This window comes from Enhydra lutris, unplaced genomic scaffold (genome assembly GCF_002288905.1).
Source record: "Enhydra lutris kenyoni isolate GAN:26980312 unplaced genomic scaffold, ASM228890v2 scaffoldscaffold19, whole genome shotgun sequence".
Classification (NCBI taxonomy): Eukaryota; Metazoa; Chordata; class Mammalia; order Carnivora; family Mustelidae; genus Enhydra; species Enhydra lutris.
The window spans coordinates 2,779,926-2,798,454 of record NW_019154103.1 but is presented as its reverse complement, the minus strand read 5'-3'; the positions used below and the strand labels follow the sequence as shown (position 1 = coordinate 2,798,454).

At 41.2% G+C, this 18,529-nt stretch overlaps 1 protein-coding gene across 1 annotated transcript in view; it reads right to left on the bottom strand.

Annotated features, from left to right (window-relative positions):
• LOC111148384 (synaptic vesicle glycoprotein 2C) overlaps positions 1–18,529 on the bottom strand; it is a 158,069-nt gene that overhangs the window by 93,688 nt on the left and 45,852 nt on the right. Inside the window, exon 2 of the mRNA XM_022504892.1 lies at positions 13,422–13,602. Coding sequence (XP_022360600.1) covers positions 13,422–13,602 — 181 coding nt within the window. The remainder of the gene's footprint in view (positions 1–13,421; positions 13,603–18,529) is intronic.

Genomic DNA, 18,529 nt, shown 5'->3' with positions numbered 1-18,529 from the left:
CTTCTGGGAGGCTGTCTGCCATTGGGCTTACTTGTGGCTACTCTGTGGCAGCTGGTCCTGCAGCCCGGTCAGCCTGTTGTGCTGAGGGACACAGGCCCAACCAGGTTGCTTCTTGGACCGCTCTGGTCTCGACCCAGTAGATCTCACTGCTGCCCGAGTACATGTGTATGTATGCACACTGGTTGAATCAAATAAGGCGCCGCTGATTTCCATACCAATAGAATAGGGTACAATGCTTCCTTCTGGTAGGGTAACTATAAGACATCTTGACATGAATAGTGACTTCCATTCAGGTTAAGGCTTCTCCAATGAGGGTCTATAGAATAAATATTTTGTTCCTTCTAGGCAGATGGGCCCTAGATCTCATCTGCATTTCAAACAGGTTTTGACCCCCAAGTTTTAAAAAAACACAGCCTCAAAAGTAGGGACGTAGGAGAAAACATTACTCACCATCATCCCAAACAGTATACGAATTCTTAAATTTTGGGGGAAGATGTACAACAATATACATGAGCAAGTTGCAGAGAAAACACCTAGTAATACATTTTTAAAAATATGTGCCGATTCCTTTATGCTCAGATTTCTGTAAGGTAAATTGCTATTGACATTTTATGTCAAGAAGTAAAACATATATTTACGCAGTTAGCAATAACTGATTTCCTCAAAGCTTTTAATATGATAAGGAAGTATTGGCAGTGACCTTAGCAAATGAAATTTAGAGAAAGGCCTTATCTGTAGCCAACTGGATGCCCCAATCCAATTGCAGGATCCATCATGTCATTGTGCATCAAATGGTAGGTCAAATTATAGCACCACTTCATTCATTTGCCCCTGCCTAAAGTGACATGATGGTTATCTACTTCGAGACACGGGCCTATCAACTTAGGCCAACACTTTTCAATCTGTGGGCTATGAAATTAACTTAGTAGCTATAAACAGAATTTTTAAAAAAATTGAACTAGAAATGAAAAGAGTTAAGCACAACTAAAGTAATGAGGATAAATATCATTTCATGAAACTTTTGTTTTCATTATGAAAATATTTATAATGTAGAAAGTACACATGTATATGCATATACGTGTCTACATATAAATTTATATACATGAACAAATAAATAAATATGTATAAAAATGTATATTGGATTGCAATGTGTTTCTTCATGGGAATTGCTGTTCAAAGACTTGAAAAAAACACTAGCCAGAAGCATCTCTATCTGTTTGCCTGAGCTATGAATGTGGCAGTTCTACCTAAAATTCCTGGACTCCACATGACCTCAGATGCAGCACGTGGCCATTTGGTGCCATCACACTAGGGGGAGCCAAGCAGTCCAAGGTCATCAAGTGGACCCCTCCACACATAAGAAACAAAGGCATGTGGCAGGCAGGCAGAGCTGGCTCTATCCCACACACAGTTCTCCACCCAGCTTCTCAAGGACCAGAAATCATGAACAACTAGCTGAATTTTAAAATTCCACAAAGCCCTGAACAGATTTAAATGGTTTCATTACAACACACAATTTTAATAGGAAATAAAACAGCTGTGTCATAAGTCATTTAATGCTACTGCTTTTTTCATTTGATGTGAAGAATCTGTTTCTCTGCACCAAAAGCCCCAGGTCTCATATCTACGCCTTCACTTCTTGATGCATAAAAAGAGTCCCAGTTTTTACTGACTTTCCACCTCCTAATTAATGTTTCATCAGGATTCTGGACATTCCATACATAAGAGCTATCACTCCCGTTTCATGAAGGCACCGTTGCATGTAAGATATGCCAGGTCACTCGGAAACAAGAGAAATGTACTCTGGGACGGCTAAAGTGGCAAGTGGAAGATCAGAGCCTTGCTTGTTGGCTTTACACAAACTATTGTTATGTAAAAGAATACCAGCTTTTAGGGGCATATAGGCAATCCAGCTGGTTCTGAGTCAATGCCTCTTTTTCAAGGTGGTTATTTTTACACCAATGTCCCGCAATATGTTTGCAAAGCACATCACAAAGAACTCTGATACCAATGGATAAATGAGTCTAAAGAATGAGTGAGGGGTCTCTTCAAATCCTTTGCAAAGTTCTTCAGATTCAGAGCCCTAAAAAACAATGTAGGCATTCATATTTCTCACTGTAGGCTGATCACCCATTTTAGGGAAAACATTGCTCCTCGTGTTACTGTGATGGGCTTTAAGCAGAAACAAACATTACAGCCTGCTGTCATGTTAACTTTTACTAGTGTTTTATACAATGGCAGAGATTGTAAACGTTGTTCACACTAGACTGAAGGCCCCTTGAGGGTGAGGACTATATCCCATTCATCTTTGAATCCCCATTATCTGGCCCACTGGACATGCACTCGGTGCATCTCAAGAGAGTTGTATTTCTCTGCTGATGGAGGTGCCACTCCAAACAGACTAGAGTAACTTGCTCTGAGGACCTAAACATCTCCCGCGAATGGAAACACACGTCTGATGTTCTGGGTCAATGTAATCATAAGAGAAGTTATGGGTGCTAGAATGGAGGTCCCGGTAGCAACAGAGCCCCAAAAGAGTTCTTGAAATCACGCTATGTCTGAGTTGCACAGTCACCTCATGACCAGATACCTTGGTGAAAAGAGCTACTTGGAACCCCTGGGCATAAGACTGTGCAATCCTCTTGGGCACTCCAGGGACTCCTAAAATCTTTGATACCTTCCAGAAAAGTGCTACAGAATGCTATCAACAATAATAAAAATTTAGATAAGAGATGAAGCATACGTTTTCACGTCTCACAATATGGCTTTGTTCCTTTAAGTACTGAAGATAGGAAAAAGCTGCCCCCCCATTTTTATGAGTAAAAAAAAAAAGAAATGTTTTTGTTATTATTCTACATCAACATTTCAGTATTTTGTGCAAGGGCTATACATTTCCTGGTCTGTTTTATTGTATCAAGATAAAATTTCTAAGAATACATGAAGAAATAACAAATATTTGGCTGTTCTTGAAGTCCCACGTATCAGTGGTTCTTTTTTTTTTTTTTTAAGATTTTATTTATTTGAGAGAGAGAGAGAGAGCATGAAAGGGGCGAGGGGCAGAGGGAGAAGCCAGCTCCCTGATGAGCAGAGGGCCCGATGTGGGACTTGATCCTGGGACTCCAGGATCATGACCTGAGCCGAAGGCAGTTGCTCAACCAACTGAGCCACCCAGGTGCCCATATCAGTGGTTCTTAAACACAGTTGAATATGTTCTCCCCTCTCCCAACAGATATTAGGCAATGTCTGGATACATTTTTAGCTGTCCAACTCAGGAGGTGCTACTGGCATATAGTAAGAAGAGCCCAGTGATACTGCTAAAAATCCTAAAATACAGAAGACAGCTCCTCACAACAAAGAATAATCCATCCCAAAATATTAATAGTGTCAAGGTAGAGAAACTTTTGTAACAGGGATTTAATATGGAAAATATACTTTGTTTTATACTAAAAATTCATAACATAAGGCATGAAATGGTTATCTTTTACATTACCTGATATGTAATACATCTCTAAATCCAGTTAGCATAGAGATCTTTTTATTGTTCACTATTTAATGATCAGTTAGCTACTGTTGAAATTTTCTCAAGTTCATTTTTGATGGAATGTTTACATAATGAAGCCACCAGATGAGGGTGGTTTATAAAGAATTTTTCTCAGGATCAGATATTAAGTCTATTTTATTAACTGTCAAAGAGGGTTAAATCTTAATTATCTTTGGTAAAAGGAGGCATAGAGGGAATAATAATTGAAATCCACACTCTATAGAGGTGGAAGATAAGCCAGATTCAAAATAATTAAACTGATACAACTGAAACAGAACACTGATCTTTGAAATTTCAGAGTTGGAGTTATTCTCAAGTAAGATCAAGGTTACATTTTTGCAACTTTAATTATAGAAATATAAAGAAACTTAAAAATGTATTAAAACACATTCTAGAATAAGTTGGGACCATTCTCCAAACCCATTCTACACACATATGCACACGTATGCGCGCGCACACACACGCACACACACACACACACACACCCCTACATATGACTCAATCCTAGGTGTCTGGTGAGTATCATGAAACGTATTTATTTCCTTCAAAGCCAAAGCAAATTCACAAGTGGGATATGGTGTAAGGCAAAGGGTGTGTCAGCTTTACAAACACAAATACTCTGTTGGGAATGTGAGACACATAAGTTGAAGTCCCTTTAGCATAGTAGGATGAAAGAGAATGCCAAATATTTCTGTCTGCACGAACTTCACGGAGACTGCAAATTTCACAGCCACACCTCCTATTACTTGGGTTCAGATGGAACTCTGGTGGACTATGTTTGTCCCTGTACCAAATCATACTGACTTACTCTGGCTATTGAGGCAAAGATAGGAAACGGCTCAGGGTTCTGCTGTGAAAAGAGGGAGGCTGTGGATAAAAAAAGTAGCTAGGGGGCGCCCGGGTGGTTCAGTGGGGTAAGCCTCTGCCTTGGGCTCAGTTCGTAGTCTCATGGTCCTGGATGCGAGCCCTACATCGGGCTCTCTGCCCCGCAGAGAGCCTGCTTCTCCCTCTCTGCCTGCCTCTCTGTCTACTCTGATCTCTCTCTGTGTCAAATAAATAAATAAAATCTTAAAAAAAAAAAGAGTAGCTGGACTTAAAATAGCTTGAAACATGACAGTTTAGAGGAGAAAGTGTGGAATGTCAGATGACTTCTTGTCCCGGGGAGGGGTTCTCCTGAGTGATTCTGTTCTGCTGTAGTGGGCATGTAACAAAGAATACTTTCATTCTAACTTATTTCACCATGTGACTGTCAGTCTCTCACCTCAATCTTCCATCTCCCGTTTCCATTGGGAAATGGGGCATCATGCGAGGACAGAATTAAGGAGCAAGTTGAATATGCATTGTAAAGTCACGTGTTCTATACTGATAATAGGCAGAGGGCAAAGTTTACCAAGAGCTGACTCTGACAGCTTTTATTAAGATGGGTATTATGGGTTTATAAAAAGAACACTGAATGCTATAGTCTATACTGGGAATCACAATTACAAAAAAGTTGCATGAAAATATCCTTTTAATCCTCACTCAGAATCAACAAAAAAGGAAAATCAACGACACTGAAATGCCAGGCAAATTGCATAGCAGTTCAGAACCAATTCACTACGTTTTAAATTGGACCCAGAAATAAACAATTAAAGCACCAGCCCCAAAGAAGGACTTTTCAGTGACTTCCTTTTCACGAAAGTAAATAGATTATCACAGAGGCTTAGAGAAAAGAACACAGATCTGTCTCTGAACGGGCTGGTTTGCACAGAAAATGAGATTGCAGTATTGATTAGAAGGTACCACCTGTTCACAATGAGTACTCAAGACAGAAACAGGAGAACACTTACTGGTACCCGAACCAATCACCAAATCAAGAATGGAAATCTCCCAGACCCAGTGGCAATGCTAAAGGATGTGTCGTCTGGGTAGCTTTAGTTTCCCACTGTCCAAAGCCACAGATTAAAAAACCATATTCTTTGATAGGGGCAGTTGTTATTTCCCAATATTGTATGAACTATGGATAGAACAATTGGTAGAAACTCGATTATTTTAAAAATATTGAGATGTAAATACACAGTGTGGGTAAAAGTTGTGTTTCTAAGAAAACAGCTTCCATACAACTTCCCTAGCCCTTGTTGCAATCAGGTTGGCGCCCTAAGCCGCCAGACCTATAGTATCCACAGCAGCACAGTATGCCACGGGAAATAGGTCCAGTCATAGATCAGGATTCTAATGCTGTCTTAAAAAAAATTAATCGAGGGACGCCTGGGTGGCTCAGTTGGTTGGACAACTGCCTTCAGCTCAGGTCATGATCCCGGAATCCCGGGATCGAGTCCCGCATTGGGCTCCCAGCTCCATGGGGAGTCTGCTTCTCCCTCTGACCTTCTCCTCGCTCATGCTCTCTCTCACTGTCTCTCAAATAAATAAATAAAATCTTTAAAAAAAAATTAATCGAGCTCTTGAGAGAGCTGGAAAAATCCACTCCCACAGCATCTACATAGTGTCATCATGAATAAACATAGTGATGATCATTAAGATGATCTGTAAGAAATGATAACAAAAACCTGTAGACTTCTCTAGACACTTGCTGTATGTGTCCACTCATCCATTCCTCCACTCACCCTCTCACCCACCTACCATCCATTTCAACCCTCATCCCCACCCACTCCAGGCAAACTCTGGGTGAGGTACAGCACAGTTGCTGGAGATGTAGGCAAGAAGAACCCAAGTTCCCGCCCTCAAGGAGCTCACAGTCTTTTCTCAAGAAAAGACTCTAAAGAGTACATATGGTTCATTTTTCCACAATTACGTATTGTAAGTCTGGAAGATATTTTGCTCTGTTACTTCTGTCTTGGGACCAACAGCACCTTTGCCAAAGGGCATACTGGGAAATAATGTGTGCCCAAAAGGTGAAGTTCTTTGTTGGAAATTCTCATAAAACGCATTGTCTAAGACAGTGTTTTCTAATAGAAGTACCATGTAAGCCACATGTATAACTTTAAATTTTCTAGAAAAGGTATTAAAGCAAAAAACACCCCAAAAACCTCAAGTGAAGTTAATTTTAATATATATTCATTAAACTCAATATATTCAAATATCGTCATTTTAACATGGAATCAATATATAAATTATTAATGAGGTATTTTGCACTCTTTCATACGTGCTAAGTATTTGAAACCAGTGCTAGGTATTTTGCATTTACAGCTCATGTCAATCTGGCTACATTTCAAGTGCTCCGTAGCTACACGCTGCCTGTTGAAAAACACATACCTAAGGAAACAAAGACCTCCTGTTTATGATCTGGGTTTGTGACTATTTTAAAAAGATTAAAGGTAATGTAGTCTTTTCTCATCTTTCATACTGGGAGAGCTCTCCATCCTAATTCTCTGGGTCAGAAACCTTCCTGAATTGATCCATCCAAAATGTTTATTTAGTGCCTATCGTGTATGTCCTATGAAATCAGAGATACTTCTCATTGAATCTGAGATAGCACAGCCTGGTGGTCTGAGCATGGGTTCTGGTACCAGGCTGCCTGTGTATGACCACAATACTTACTGTGTGACCTTGCACCATTACTTAACCTTGCTGTGCCTTAATTTCCTCCTCTAAACCGTGAGGTTTAGAGGAGTCAGTATCATAAAGTGCTTAGCATCTCTCATAGGGCAAGCATATATAGGTGTTTGATAAAACACATTTTGAAAATTTTGAAATAAGTCTGCATTTTTCAAATATGATAAGGAAGTAAAACATATCCTAAGAGAAAGACTACTTTGAAGAGAGAACCTCATAGTTCAGAACTAGACTAAAACTCAGAAGACTGGAGGATCTATTGAACATTTGGAAGCCACTTAATCTACCTGTGCCTCATTTAAAAAAGCATAATAGGGGCGCTTGGGTGGCTCAGTCGGTTTAAGCATCTGACTCATGATCTCAGCTTAGGTCTTCATCTTGGAGTTTTGAGTTCAAGCCCCGCATGGGATTCCACACTGGGCCTGGAGCCTACTTAAAAAAAAGAGTGTACGATTTTTGCATACCTATTTATTAAAAATGTTGTGGGCCTAAACATGCTAAATATAAAACACTGAAGATTCCAATTAGTGGGAAATCATTTCTACAAAGCCAAGGTAATCTGGTTATAATATGATTAATAGAGGGATATAGCAAATTGCTATGAAGTATGCATTTGTAAGGCTCCATTTGCGGAGGGAGAAATGACTTTTTGTTCATGATGATATACAGATACATAGAAATTTCATTTTAATTTCTGCTGCTGTCATATTTTTCCCCTGACCTTTACGCTTAGCCGTGCCAGACCCTCAGTGAGAAGCTCCCAACTCTGACATCGCCCAGCATCTGAAGCATTACCATTCCCATAATTAACAGTGACTGGAAACAAATAATTTAATTCTGGGGCAAATGAAAATGAATCAGTGGTGTCAACTCTATTTCCCATCTTTCTAATTTTCTGTAACAAAAGAGGAGAGGGGAAGTGTCTGTTCCCTGGTGTGAGATTCACTTAGGAAAGCGAGAGACAGATGAATAATGGGTGATGCCTTAGTCCTCACTCACGCTGTTGTCCCCAGCTGGAAAATCATTCGTCATACTGAATAAATATTTAAAGTCCCACAGAATACGGCAGATGGACATATTTATGTTTCTAACAAAATATGCTCATGACTTGGTGTAGGAAATTAAGAGGAAAGCACATTTAGAGGCAATGAAACCATAAACCCAGGTAGACCTTGGGCTAAATGAAGCACTCCTTTGCAGTCCCCCTTAGACGCAGTAACAGGAATTTAACACAGTGCTGCTCCTGACGCTTCAGCCATGAAATAAGACAGAACAGCTGGAAACCTGTGGCATTTGCAATAAAATCAGCACAAAGGCATTTTGATCTTGGATTCATAATGCGGTTAAGTACAAATTTGCTAGTTCAAAAGGATTTAGTTGTGACTTAAGTCCTCGCTGTGTCTTCCTGGTTCCATCACTGCACCTTAATCTGCAAAATGAAGGCTCTGTCTGTGACCCAGAAATTCTCTTCCTCCTCTGAAACTCCCAGCATGTGGAACTGGTGGACAGGAGCTGTACCAACATGGAGATTCTATCCATAACAATGTCTATTCCAGTATGCATTCTGGAACCGGGAAATAATCACAGGATGGATTCAGGGATCTACTGGACCCACTCTGAGATGGGCCTGAGCTACAATTCCATGATCACCCAACCTCCATGAGCCCCTACACCGACTGGTGGACCTCAGTGACATTTTGGGTCTCCTGGAATTAGTGTCAGTTCAGAACCGGTGAGCCCCCTAAAGTCTGATTATCTCCTTCCCCCCTCGGGATTGCTACCCTAGTAAAAGTTTGTAAGTCCCTTGGGAAAGGCTGAGTGAAAGACTAAGGTATATAGTTTCCGTGGTGTCTGGGGGTTCTCCCTCAAGGGACCCAGCCTCCCCTTCATTTGAGGAGTTCTGGGTCTGCAGACTGCAGTCGAGTCTCGGAATTCACTGATGGGCCATGACTCTCATGAGCCTCATGACTGTTTATGATTCAAGTTAAACTTTCATTCACTTGACCTAGAATTCTTCTGTTTATACAGATCAAGTAAGACTTCAGCAAACTTCCCATCTATTTCACTTCTGGCAACAACACCACGATCAACTAGCCAAAGCCATATAGGTCCACCCCCGGCAGGACCGGTGTCCTTTAAGTAACCAAACCTGCCCTGCCTTGAGCAAATAAACCTCAGCATTTTGGAATTTACAATGGGAGGAGGAAAGAAATAAACGCATGAAAAGCAAGTATTTGCAGGGAGGGCTGGTCTTAGAATGGGCCTCTCTGGGGCCCTGAGTGCCAAGGGCTCTGGGAGAAGAACCTCTGAAGCAGAAAAGATGGCAAGAGCAACACTCCTGGGAAACACATGGAGCATCGATGTGTCTGAGGCCAGGTACCCATACCAGAAGAACTCCAGCATTCTGAAGCCTTATTTCCTTGGCCATTCAGTTTTACTTAATTTAAAACCCAGATCAGATGTGGATAGAGGGAGCTCTTAACTAAGTAGAAAAAACAAGATCTCTGGAGAAAGCAGAGCCTTGGCTGAGACGCCCCAGAGGTTCAGAGACAGCGTGTCCAAATGGAACTCTAGAGCTGCTGAGAAAAGCCCTCTCTCATGGAGACAGTGCCTCATGTGCTGTGTACAGGTGATATTACCCATAAACTTGGGTGAGGAAGAGAGATAACTTTCTTCATTTTCCTTAACAACGTCAGTCCTCAGGTTCCCTCAGCGCCTGGATCGCACAAAACTCTGAGTGTTTTGCCACCTGGGCTACCCCCTCAGCTGCACCCCCAGCCTTGGTAATCTCTATCTCTTCTCACAAAAAAAGAATCAGGCTAACAGATACATGAAAAGTTGCTCAACCTCACTCATCAGCAAGGAAATACAAGTCAAAACTACAGTGAGATACCACCTCATGCTAGTCAGCACGGCTAAAATTAACAACACAGGAAACAACAGATGTTGGAGAGGGTGTGGAGGAAAGGGAACCCTCTAACACTGTTGGTGGGAATGCAAGCTGGTGCAGCCACTCTGGAAAACAGTATGGAGGTTCCTCAAAAAGTTAAAAATAGAGCTACCTTAGGACCCAGGAATTGCACTACTATGTATTTACCCAAAGGATAAAAAAATACAGATTCAAAGGGATTCATGCACCCCGATGTTTATAGCAGCATTACCGACAATAGCTAAGCTATGGAAAGAGCCCAAAAGACATATGGAAAGAACCCAATTGATGAATGGATAAAGGAGACACACAATGGAGTACTATTCAGCCATCAAAAAGAATGAAATCTTGACATTGCAACAACACAGATGGAGCTAGTGTATTATGCTAAGCAAAATAAGTCACTCAGAGAAAGACAAATACCGTATGATTTGACTCTATGTGGAACTTAAGAAACAAAACAGATTACAGAGGGAAAGGGGAAAAAGAGAGGGAAACAAACCATAAGAGACTCTACTACAGAGAACAAACTGAGGATTTGTGGAAAGGAGGTGGGCGGGTGATGGGCTAGATGGGGGATGGGCATTCAGGAGGGCAGGTGCTGTGAGGAGCACTGGGTGTTGTACATAAGCGATGAATCACTAAATTCTACCCCTGAGACCATCCTACACTCTATGTGAACTAACTAGAATTTAAATACGAACTTGAAACAAAAATACATAAATAAAAATAAAAAACAAAACAAAGCCCAAAAGAAGAATCAGTCTGGAAAGCCCGAATGACCTTCCCAGGGTCCCCAGTAAAGGGCAGTGGCAGGGTAGACTTGGATTTCTGGACTCCCAGTTTTGTGCCAACTTGGCAAAGGCACAGTGCATTAACCTCTGGTATCACAATTCATGGAGGCTAGCTGAGCTAGCAAGACACAGTCTGTGCTTTGCCAGGTAGATTACGTTATTTAGAAGTCAGCAGCCCTGAGCCGCTGGCTGAAGAATGATTTGTCTGCAACAGGGAGGAGGATGATAGCATGAATATACCCAGGCAGTCTCTGCTTCTGTCCTGCCCTTGTATTAACTTCTAGACAGTCCATTAGTTTAGGAGTGTTCCGCAGCCACCATAATGGCCCTTTCTCTGCAGTCAATTGGGTTGACCACATCACAATCCAGAATTGGCAATTAAAACTGCCGTAATAATTTGACCACACTCCGGTACCTTTGAGTTTATGGATATCACTGAAATTTCCTCTATAAAACTGTAAATGGAAAGGACTGGAAAGTTCAGAATTTAGGCCGTTAAGCTTTTTTCTGACATGGTATTACGTAGGTAAGAGAAAGTAAAGGGAGGGTTTAGCCTTTCCTGATGGCAAGAATGTCTTACCCTATGGACCCTCAGAATCTGGTCTTTTAACAAATAGCCCCAAATAACACATGTTCTTCCTCAGGCACCCCAATTCACTGCTATAGCCCTTTGAATCCATGATCCGAATTACTTCCCCAGGTCACCCATGTTATTTTGGCAATCTCACACAGAGCTCTGAGCACCAAGGGAAAGTCTCCCTTCTCTATTATTCATTACAAAGCAAATTATTGATTTTGATCATTTTTTCCCCTAAGGAAAAAATAATTTTATGCTTTCCCAGACTTTCCAACCTTCTTGGTTTACTGGACTGGTCAATGGGAATGTCTTCACTCTAAGGAAAGCTCCTGATTTGGGCAACTTAGTCACGTATTTGTCAAGTGCCCACTGTGTGCAGAATGTAGCATATGAAGGGCTATAAACAGATGAAAAGACACATCAGAAAAATCTGTGAATAATCCACCAATCTTAATATGCACATACTACATCTTGTGGCATAAAGTGATACAAATTTTTTTTCTAAATATTTTGAATGAGTTATAAAAGTGATCCATTAGTTTGCATGCAGAAATGTTTGTACCCATGAAGTAACCAGATCATACAGTCTTTCTCTATGATGGCTTATATTCCTTCTCATCTTAGTTCTGATTTTAAAGTACTACTGGAGTTAATTAAGGAAGACATGCTGCAGTTCTCTGACCTTCTCTTTTGGTCAAACTATGTTTTGCTGTGTGGGTTCCACTCTCAACAACCACAACTGATACGCCTCTCAAATTCATAACCCAGGACTGTCTCCTTTCTCTTCTCTATTTATTTACTTTTATTTTATAGTATTCCTACTGATTCATCTTCTGATAGATATCTCGGAAAGAACATCTCTAGTGAAAATAAAGTTCTCAAATAGAAATTTTGTATTTTTACTTTTTCCATATCAGAGCAGAGTATCTTCGACTCTCCTAATTAAGCTATTGGGGTTTCCTCAGCTGTGGATTTACTTCGTAGAGTCAACAGGTGATTCCAGCTCTTTAGGGATAATGATTACAACCCTGGCTACACTTTCGCGGGTTTCAGTTATCTGTGGTTTCAACCCCCTGTAGTCAACCTCAGTCCAAAGCAGATGCTCCTCCTTCTGACTCATCATCAGAAGGTCAGTTACAGCCTAACACTACGTCACGATGCCTACGTCATTCACCTCATGTCATCTCATCACATAGGCATTTTATCATTTCACATCATCACAAGAAGAGTGAGTACAGTTCAGTAAGATATTTTAAGAGAGACCACATTCACATAATTTTCATTACAGTATATTTTTATTATTGTTCTATTTTATTATTAGTTACTGTCAATGTCTTACTGTGTCTAATTTATAAATTAAACTTTATCGTAGGTCTGTAGGTAGAGGAACAAGCATAGTTTCTATAGGGTTTGGTACTATCTGCAGTTTCAGACATCTGCTGGGGGTTCTGGAATGTACCCCCGTGGATAAGGGGGAGAGTATGGGACTACTCCACTGTACTTGGCCAACATCACAACTTCCATTAATTCAACAAAAATCAAGAACTTAAAAATGGAACATGATACATCTCAAGAAGTAGGCTTCCTACCAAGTTAGATAGTTAACACAGATCAGTAAAATAACATTTGCTTGAGACACACTCATCCTGTACTTAAGAGCAAGCCTGAATAGTTTGAACCTATACTAGCTCATAACAGGTAGGACCAGGGTTATTTCTTGCTGAAACTAAATTTTCAGAAGAAAAATACACTTAGGAATGCATTCTACCCTAGAAACAAGATTCCACTTAAACTAAAACTCATTTCCTAGAAGTAAAAATACTACCAGAATCAGCCACAAGAACACAGAATTGTGTTCTCCTTTACGGCTGATAATTATGTATCTAAGAACCAGTATCATGTTCCTAAGGCTGACGTGAAGATAGGGAAAGAAGTGTGTTAAGGGGTAATTTCCCAGTAATGAGTGAAGAACATGTACAATTATGAAGAATAAACATTACTGTGAGATATGAAGGGAAAAAAGCTTACCCGAATCCAGAAAGTAAGCGACAGAAGAGAAAGAATCCATAACCTTGGACAAATGAAGAAAGGAAGGCGAAGAATCCATTGATAGACATGCAAATCAGAAGAGACTGCTTTCTTCCCACTTTGTCTGCCAGTCCTCCCCAGAAGAAAGCCCCTGCCATCATCCCAAGGTACACTATGCTGCCTGCAACACACAAAAAACAGAGAAACGTGTCAGACTGGGAGTAAATGACGCATGTTATATCAAATGAACAAGAGACAAATACATTTCGGCGTTTTTCATGGGAAAAAATTCCTTTAAAAAAATACATCCTTCTGGATACACAAATCACCTTTCAAGCTGGAAAGTAAGCTCTGTGGGTTACCTTTAGCTGTCACAACCAAGGACAGAGGCAAAAGAAAAAACAATGATATTCTCGCTTGGCTCGTGAGAATGGGTACATAGTGGGCAGGCACAAGGAGTCTCCACACAGGACAATCCTGGAGTTTGACTCACGGCATGTTGCCTTTCGTGCAAATGCCCGGCTTAGCACATGACAAGGCCAAGATGGGAGACTGAGTCAAGGGCTTCCTGGTCAAAGTGGATCCCCCAACCTGCTTCAAATCTCTGCTTGTAACAGATGATAGGGCCAAAGCCAGACTCTTACAGGCTCCCTCGAAGATTCCATGGGTTCTTTCTCCCTAGTCTCTCCTAAAAGCCCTGGCCCTTCCCTGGGAAGGAAAGGGAAGCTAGGGAAGGTGGGTTTAGAGATCACAAGAGTTAATCTTAAAATAGTCTCAAACTCTGCTTATAAGGAAAAACTTTCTCTTGGCATCAGAAGCTTAAGGAGGAGCCTAAGGAGAAGAAAAATAGCTGTTGCAGTTTGGGAGCTGTTAAACTTATCATGGCTGGCTTTACTTCCATAGTGGAAACAAATGGAAAATCAAGGGTTAGATCAATGTCCCTCTTGGTGTCACTGTGAGTACAAATTTCCTTTCCTCTCCTTTTGTTTTCTTTTTAAAGTAGGCTCCATGCCCAGCATGCAACCCTGAGATCACAATCTGGGCTGAGATCAAGAGTCGGACCCTTAAATGACTGAGCCACCAAGATGCCCTGTGAATTTTCTAATTCACTTGCTTCATCTAAAAAACCAGGCCCCCAGAAGCCCTGTCCAAAATCTTTCTTAAGATGAAATAGTACTAGGTATGGCAAAAGTTACTTCAGAGATGTTTGTAAAAGGGTGTGTAATATCTAGGGGAAACGACATAATTAATAAGTGGAAGTTTGTTATATCTGGGTGAGGTATTTACAAAGCTATTACTACACCTCTCATCCATTTCTGCTCCCCCACCTTCACCAAATCACCACTTGAATAGTTCTTTTTCAAAGGCACATTCAAGATACTCAGCAGCATCTAAGACACAAGTTAGAAAAACACATTGATTTATTGTCTTAGATTACTTTGGGAAATATCCTATTTAAACACTCACCCTGAACTCATTTGCTTAACACACAGTTAATGGATCAATACGAGACCCAGAAGGAGAACACCTGGAAAAGTCTGATGACCTTGACATCAATGACATGTGGATGCTGTTCTGCATATAGCTGAGTATAGGCAGTTATAGTGAATGGCAAATGTTGGCACAATTGTACAGTAAGACAAAATAGAGGCCATTTTTATTCAGATTTGAGCGCTGCAAAAGGGTGAGTGGTCCTTTGCCTTGGTGGGGAATGACATATTTCTCTTTATTATGGTGCTAACCATACACAGAGCAACCTTCTCAAAAGAGAAAAAAAAAAAAGATACTTATATCACGAAGGCGAGTGCATGGTTACAAGACAATTTAAATAATGTATCAGCACAAGGCAAAGGAATTCCCAAAGGAGACAGATTCACCCAGGGAAATGCATATGCAGCAAATCTCTTATTTATAGTATAAGGGGCTCAAATCAGCTACTCAAGCCTCTCAGAAGAATAATCAATAGCTAAGCTTCTCATAATAATATCTGTGACTTTAAAAAAAAATGCCTACAAACCAGAAGGTGAACTCCTTTAGATCAGGAGGGGGACTGTGACTGCTGCAGTCCAAAGATGTGGGAATCTTTCTTGTACCTCCAGCCCCAAGGACAAAAACCAGTTCCTAGCAATTGCTGAACCCTTACCAGCTCTAAGTGTTTGTATGAATTAATGTATTTGTTCCTTACAACACTCCCTTGAGGTTAATACTATGGAACCCAGTTCATTCGCACAGAGAAGCGAACGATCTGACCACAGAAAAGTGAGTGGCGACTACATCCCAGCCCATCAGCAGTTCTTCATGCAACATGGTTACAATTCCTTTAATAATCCTGGATGCCCTGCCAAGAAAACATCCCAGTCTGCCCCAGCCCCTATGTGGTGGTACCACCCAAAACTGAAAGCACTGTTTGAAAGGTCTCTGAGGTGTGTCCTTCTTAACTCACAAAATCAGAGTTAAGGCAGGGTAGCTGAATATCATGGGCAGAAGCTACAGGGAAATGCTGCTTCATTCTACACAAGCATATGACAAGGGGTGCACCATTTGTTCTCAGATACTCCAAATAGGCACATCCCCACCTGCTGGTGGGAGGTAAGCGGGTCAATGCTGAAAACAGCTCAGGGGTGCCAAGGAAAAATGAACACCCAGTATCTTACTAAACAGGACACACTATGGAGGTGCCTGAGTGCCTCAACTGGTTAAGCATCTAACCCTGTTTTGGCTCCGGTCATGATCTCAGGGTTGTGAGACTGAGCCCTACAGCCAGCCCCAAGCTAGACGTGGAGGCCGCTTAAGATTCTCTCTCTCCCTTTCTCTCTCTGCCCCTCTACCCAGCCCTAAAGAAAAAAGGACATGCTATGTTCCAAAGAAGGGCAACTAGGGCAACTCCCTTGCGTTTCTGGTTGTAGGAGGGATGGTGCTGCTGTTGGACTGGGCTCTATATCTTATCATTCTCCTTATTCTAGGCAGTCACCTGCAGTCTCATCTTTACTAAGCCAGATCATGGATTTATGAAGTGATGATTCCAGCACTTTAAGGACTCATAACTGGTTTCTAGATTTTCCCAACTGGCAGTAGTGTGAGAACACAGCCCCACCCTGGGAGCTTCTTAAAGCTCAAAGGAAGGGCTGAGTGAGCCGAGTTTGCCCTTGACTTCTGTGATGGTGAGGGTTCAGTGACTTGACAAGGGGCAGAGCACCCACATTTATCATTAGCATTTTGTACTTAAGCCACCCCCAAATTACACTCATTAGAGGTTTTAATATATAAAAGACTAAAATAAAAATGGCCCATCCTTCAATTCCTCCAGATATCCTTAATACACACCCACTCACTATATGTATATATATGTGTGCATATATATATGTATGTATATATATATACATACATAGAATATATGTATATTCTATGTATGTATATCTACAACCCAAATATGCCTACATGGCCAAAAATTCAAAGCACATGGAAATATAGCAAATGAAAATTTCCTTCTCCCCTGCCCTTGACCCTCTTCCCAAAGGTAACTATTATCAGTTTTTCTAATTCTTCTAAAAAGTTTATACCTATAACTGCATAGAAAAATGGATAATCTTTATGAATTTCCTATTAAATACAGTTTTTGTGGGGCACCTGGGTGGCTCGATGGGTTAAGCCTCTGCCTTCGGCTCAGGTCATGATCTCAGGGTCCTGCGATCGAGCCTCGAGTCTGGCTCTCTGCTCAGCAGGGAGCCTGCTTCCCTCTCTCTCTCTGCCTGCCTCTCTGCCTACCTGTGATCTCTGTCAAATAAATAAATAAAAGTCTTTAAAAAAATAGTTTTTGTTCTGTGTAATATTTATCTTTTCTCCTGTTGTATATAGGATTTCTGAACTTAGCAAACTAGAAATAAATCTGTCAGAATTTTAATAATTACTTCAAGACACATTTCATTTATTTCAGAAAAGCATGCACTATCAGCTACCAGGGGAAAACCAAACAGTTATTTCTCCATCTTGTATTTTTTCTGTGCCTAAAATTAATACACCACAACCTCCTTGAAAGAGACAATGTCAAATTCAATTATAAAGAATTTACTGAGCATGCACTTGGCCTAACTTTTCCTGAAGTGCTAGAAATACAAGGATTGATAAGTCACAATCCCTGAGCTCACCCAGGGAGAGCCTGAGCAAGCCTTTATCTGGTGCCCAGTCCAAGCCAGGAGAAGAGGGAGACAGTGGCACACCCACTATTTCACACCACCCTCCCGACACCCCATCTGATCATGGACATTACAGAGTGGAACAGCCAGGTCAAAACCTTCCATGGCCTCCTGGGAACACATGACCAGGACAGGGCAGTGCTGAATGCACACCCAGGGATCTCGGTTCTAAGTCCCTGAACTCTTTCTGTTCCATCCAAATGGCTTAAGGAGCACATAATTCAGTGAGGGAGACCTCAGACACACAACAGAAGGAGCCCAGCCATGAGGTATGCACGCCAGTAGAGCATAAGTGGGAGCAAAGCGACAAGAGGTGGTCGGTAACTGACTGGACTCTGGGAAGGTTTCACTGAGAAGGGGCTATCTAAGAGGACTTCGGAGGAAAAGGAAGATTTTGAGATGGTATTAAATTCCTCCATACGCAATAGGTTTACCAAAACAAAATACAGTATCAAGTTGTATCTTCACTTCTATTCTGGTTAAGAATATGTGTCAGATCTAAAGATAACAATCTTTCCAGGCTACATTGCTTATTATTGGTAATTAGCCTGTCCCACTGGGTGTGCCATGGACAGGAATTCAGCCTCTCGTTGAGCTTATTTGAGACAGACAGCACAATAAGAAGATTCATTTATTGACTGTGTGACCTAATTAAAGACAAACCTTTGAATGTTAGCAAAGGCACAGAGTGAATAAAACTGGAAACACTCTGGGATTGTCAGAACATAAGCTGTATTTCCTGACTTGTTTGTTTCCATGTTGTTTTCACTGTGTGCTGGTTTCCATGTTGTTTTCGCTGTGTGTTGATGGATATTCCGGGAAAACCCAGAGCAGCGATACATGCTCTTGACACAGACCGCCCTCCTGCTCTCCACTCCTCATGACGCTGCTGATGGTCAGAATTCAAAGGTATGT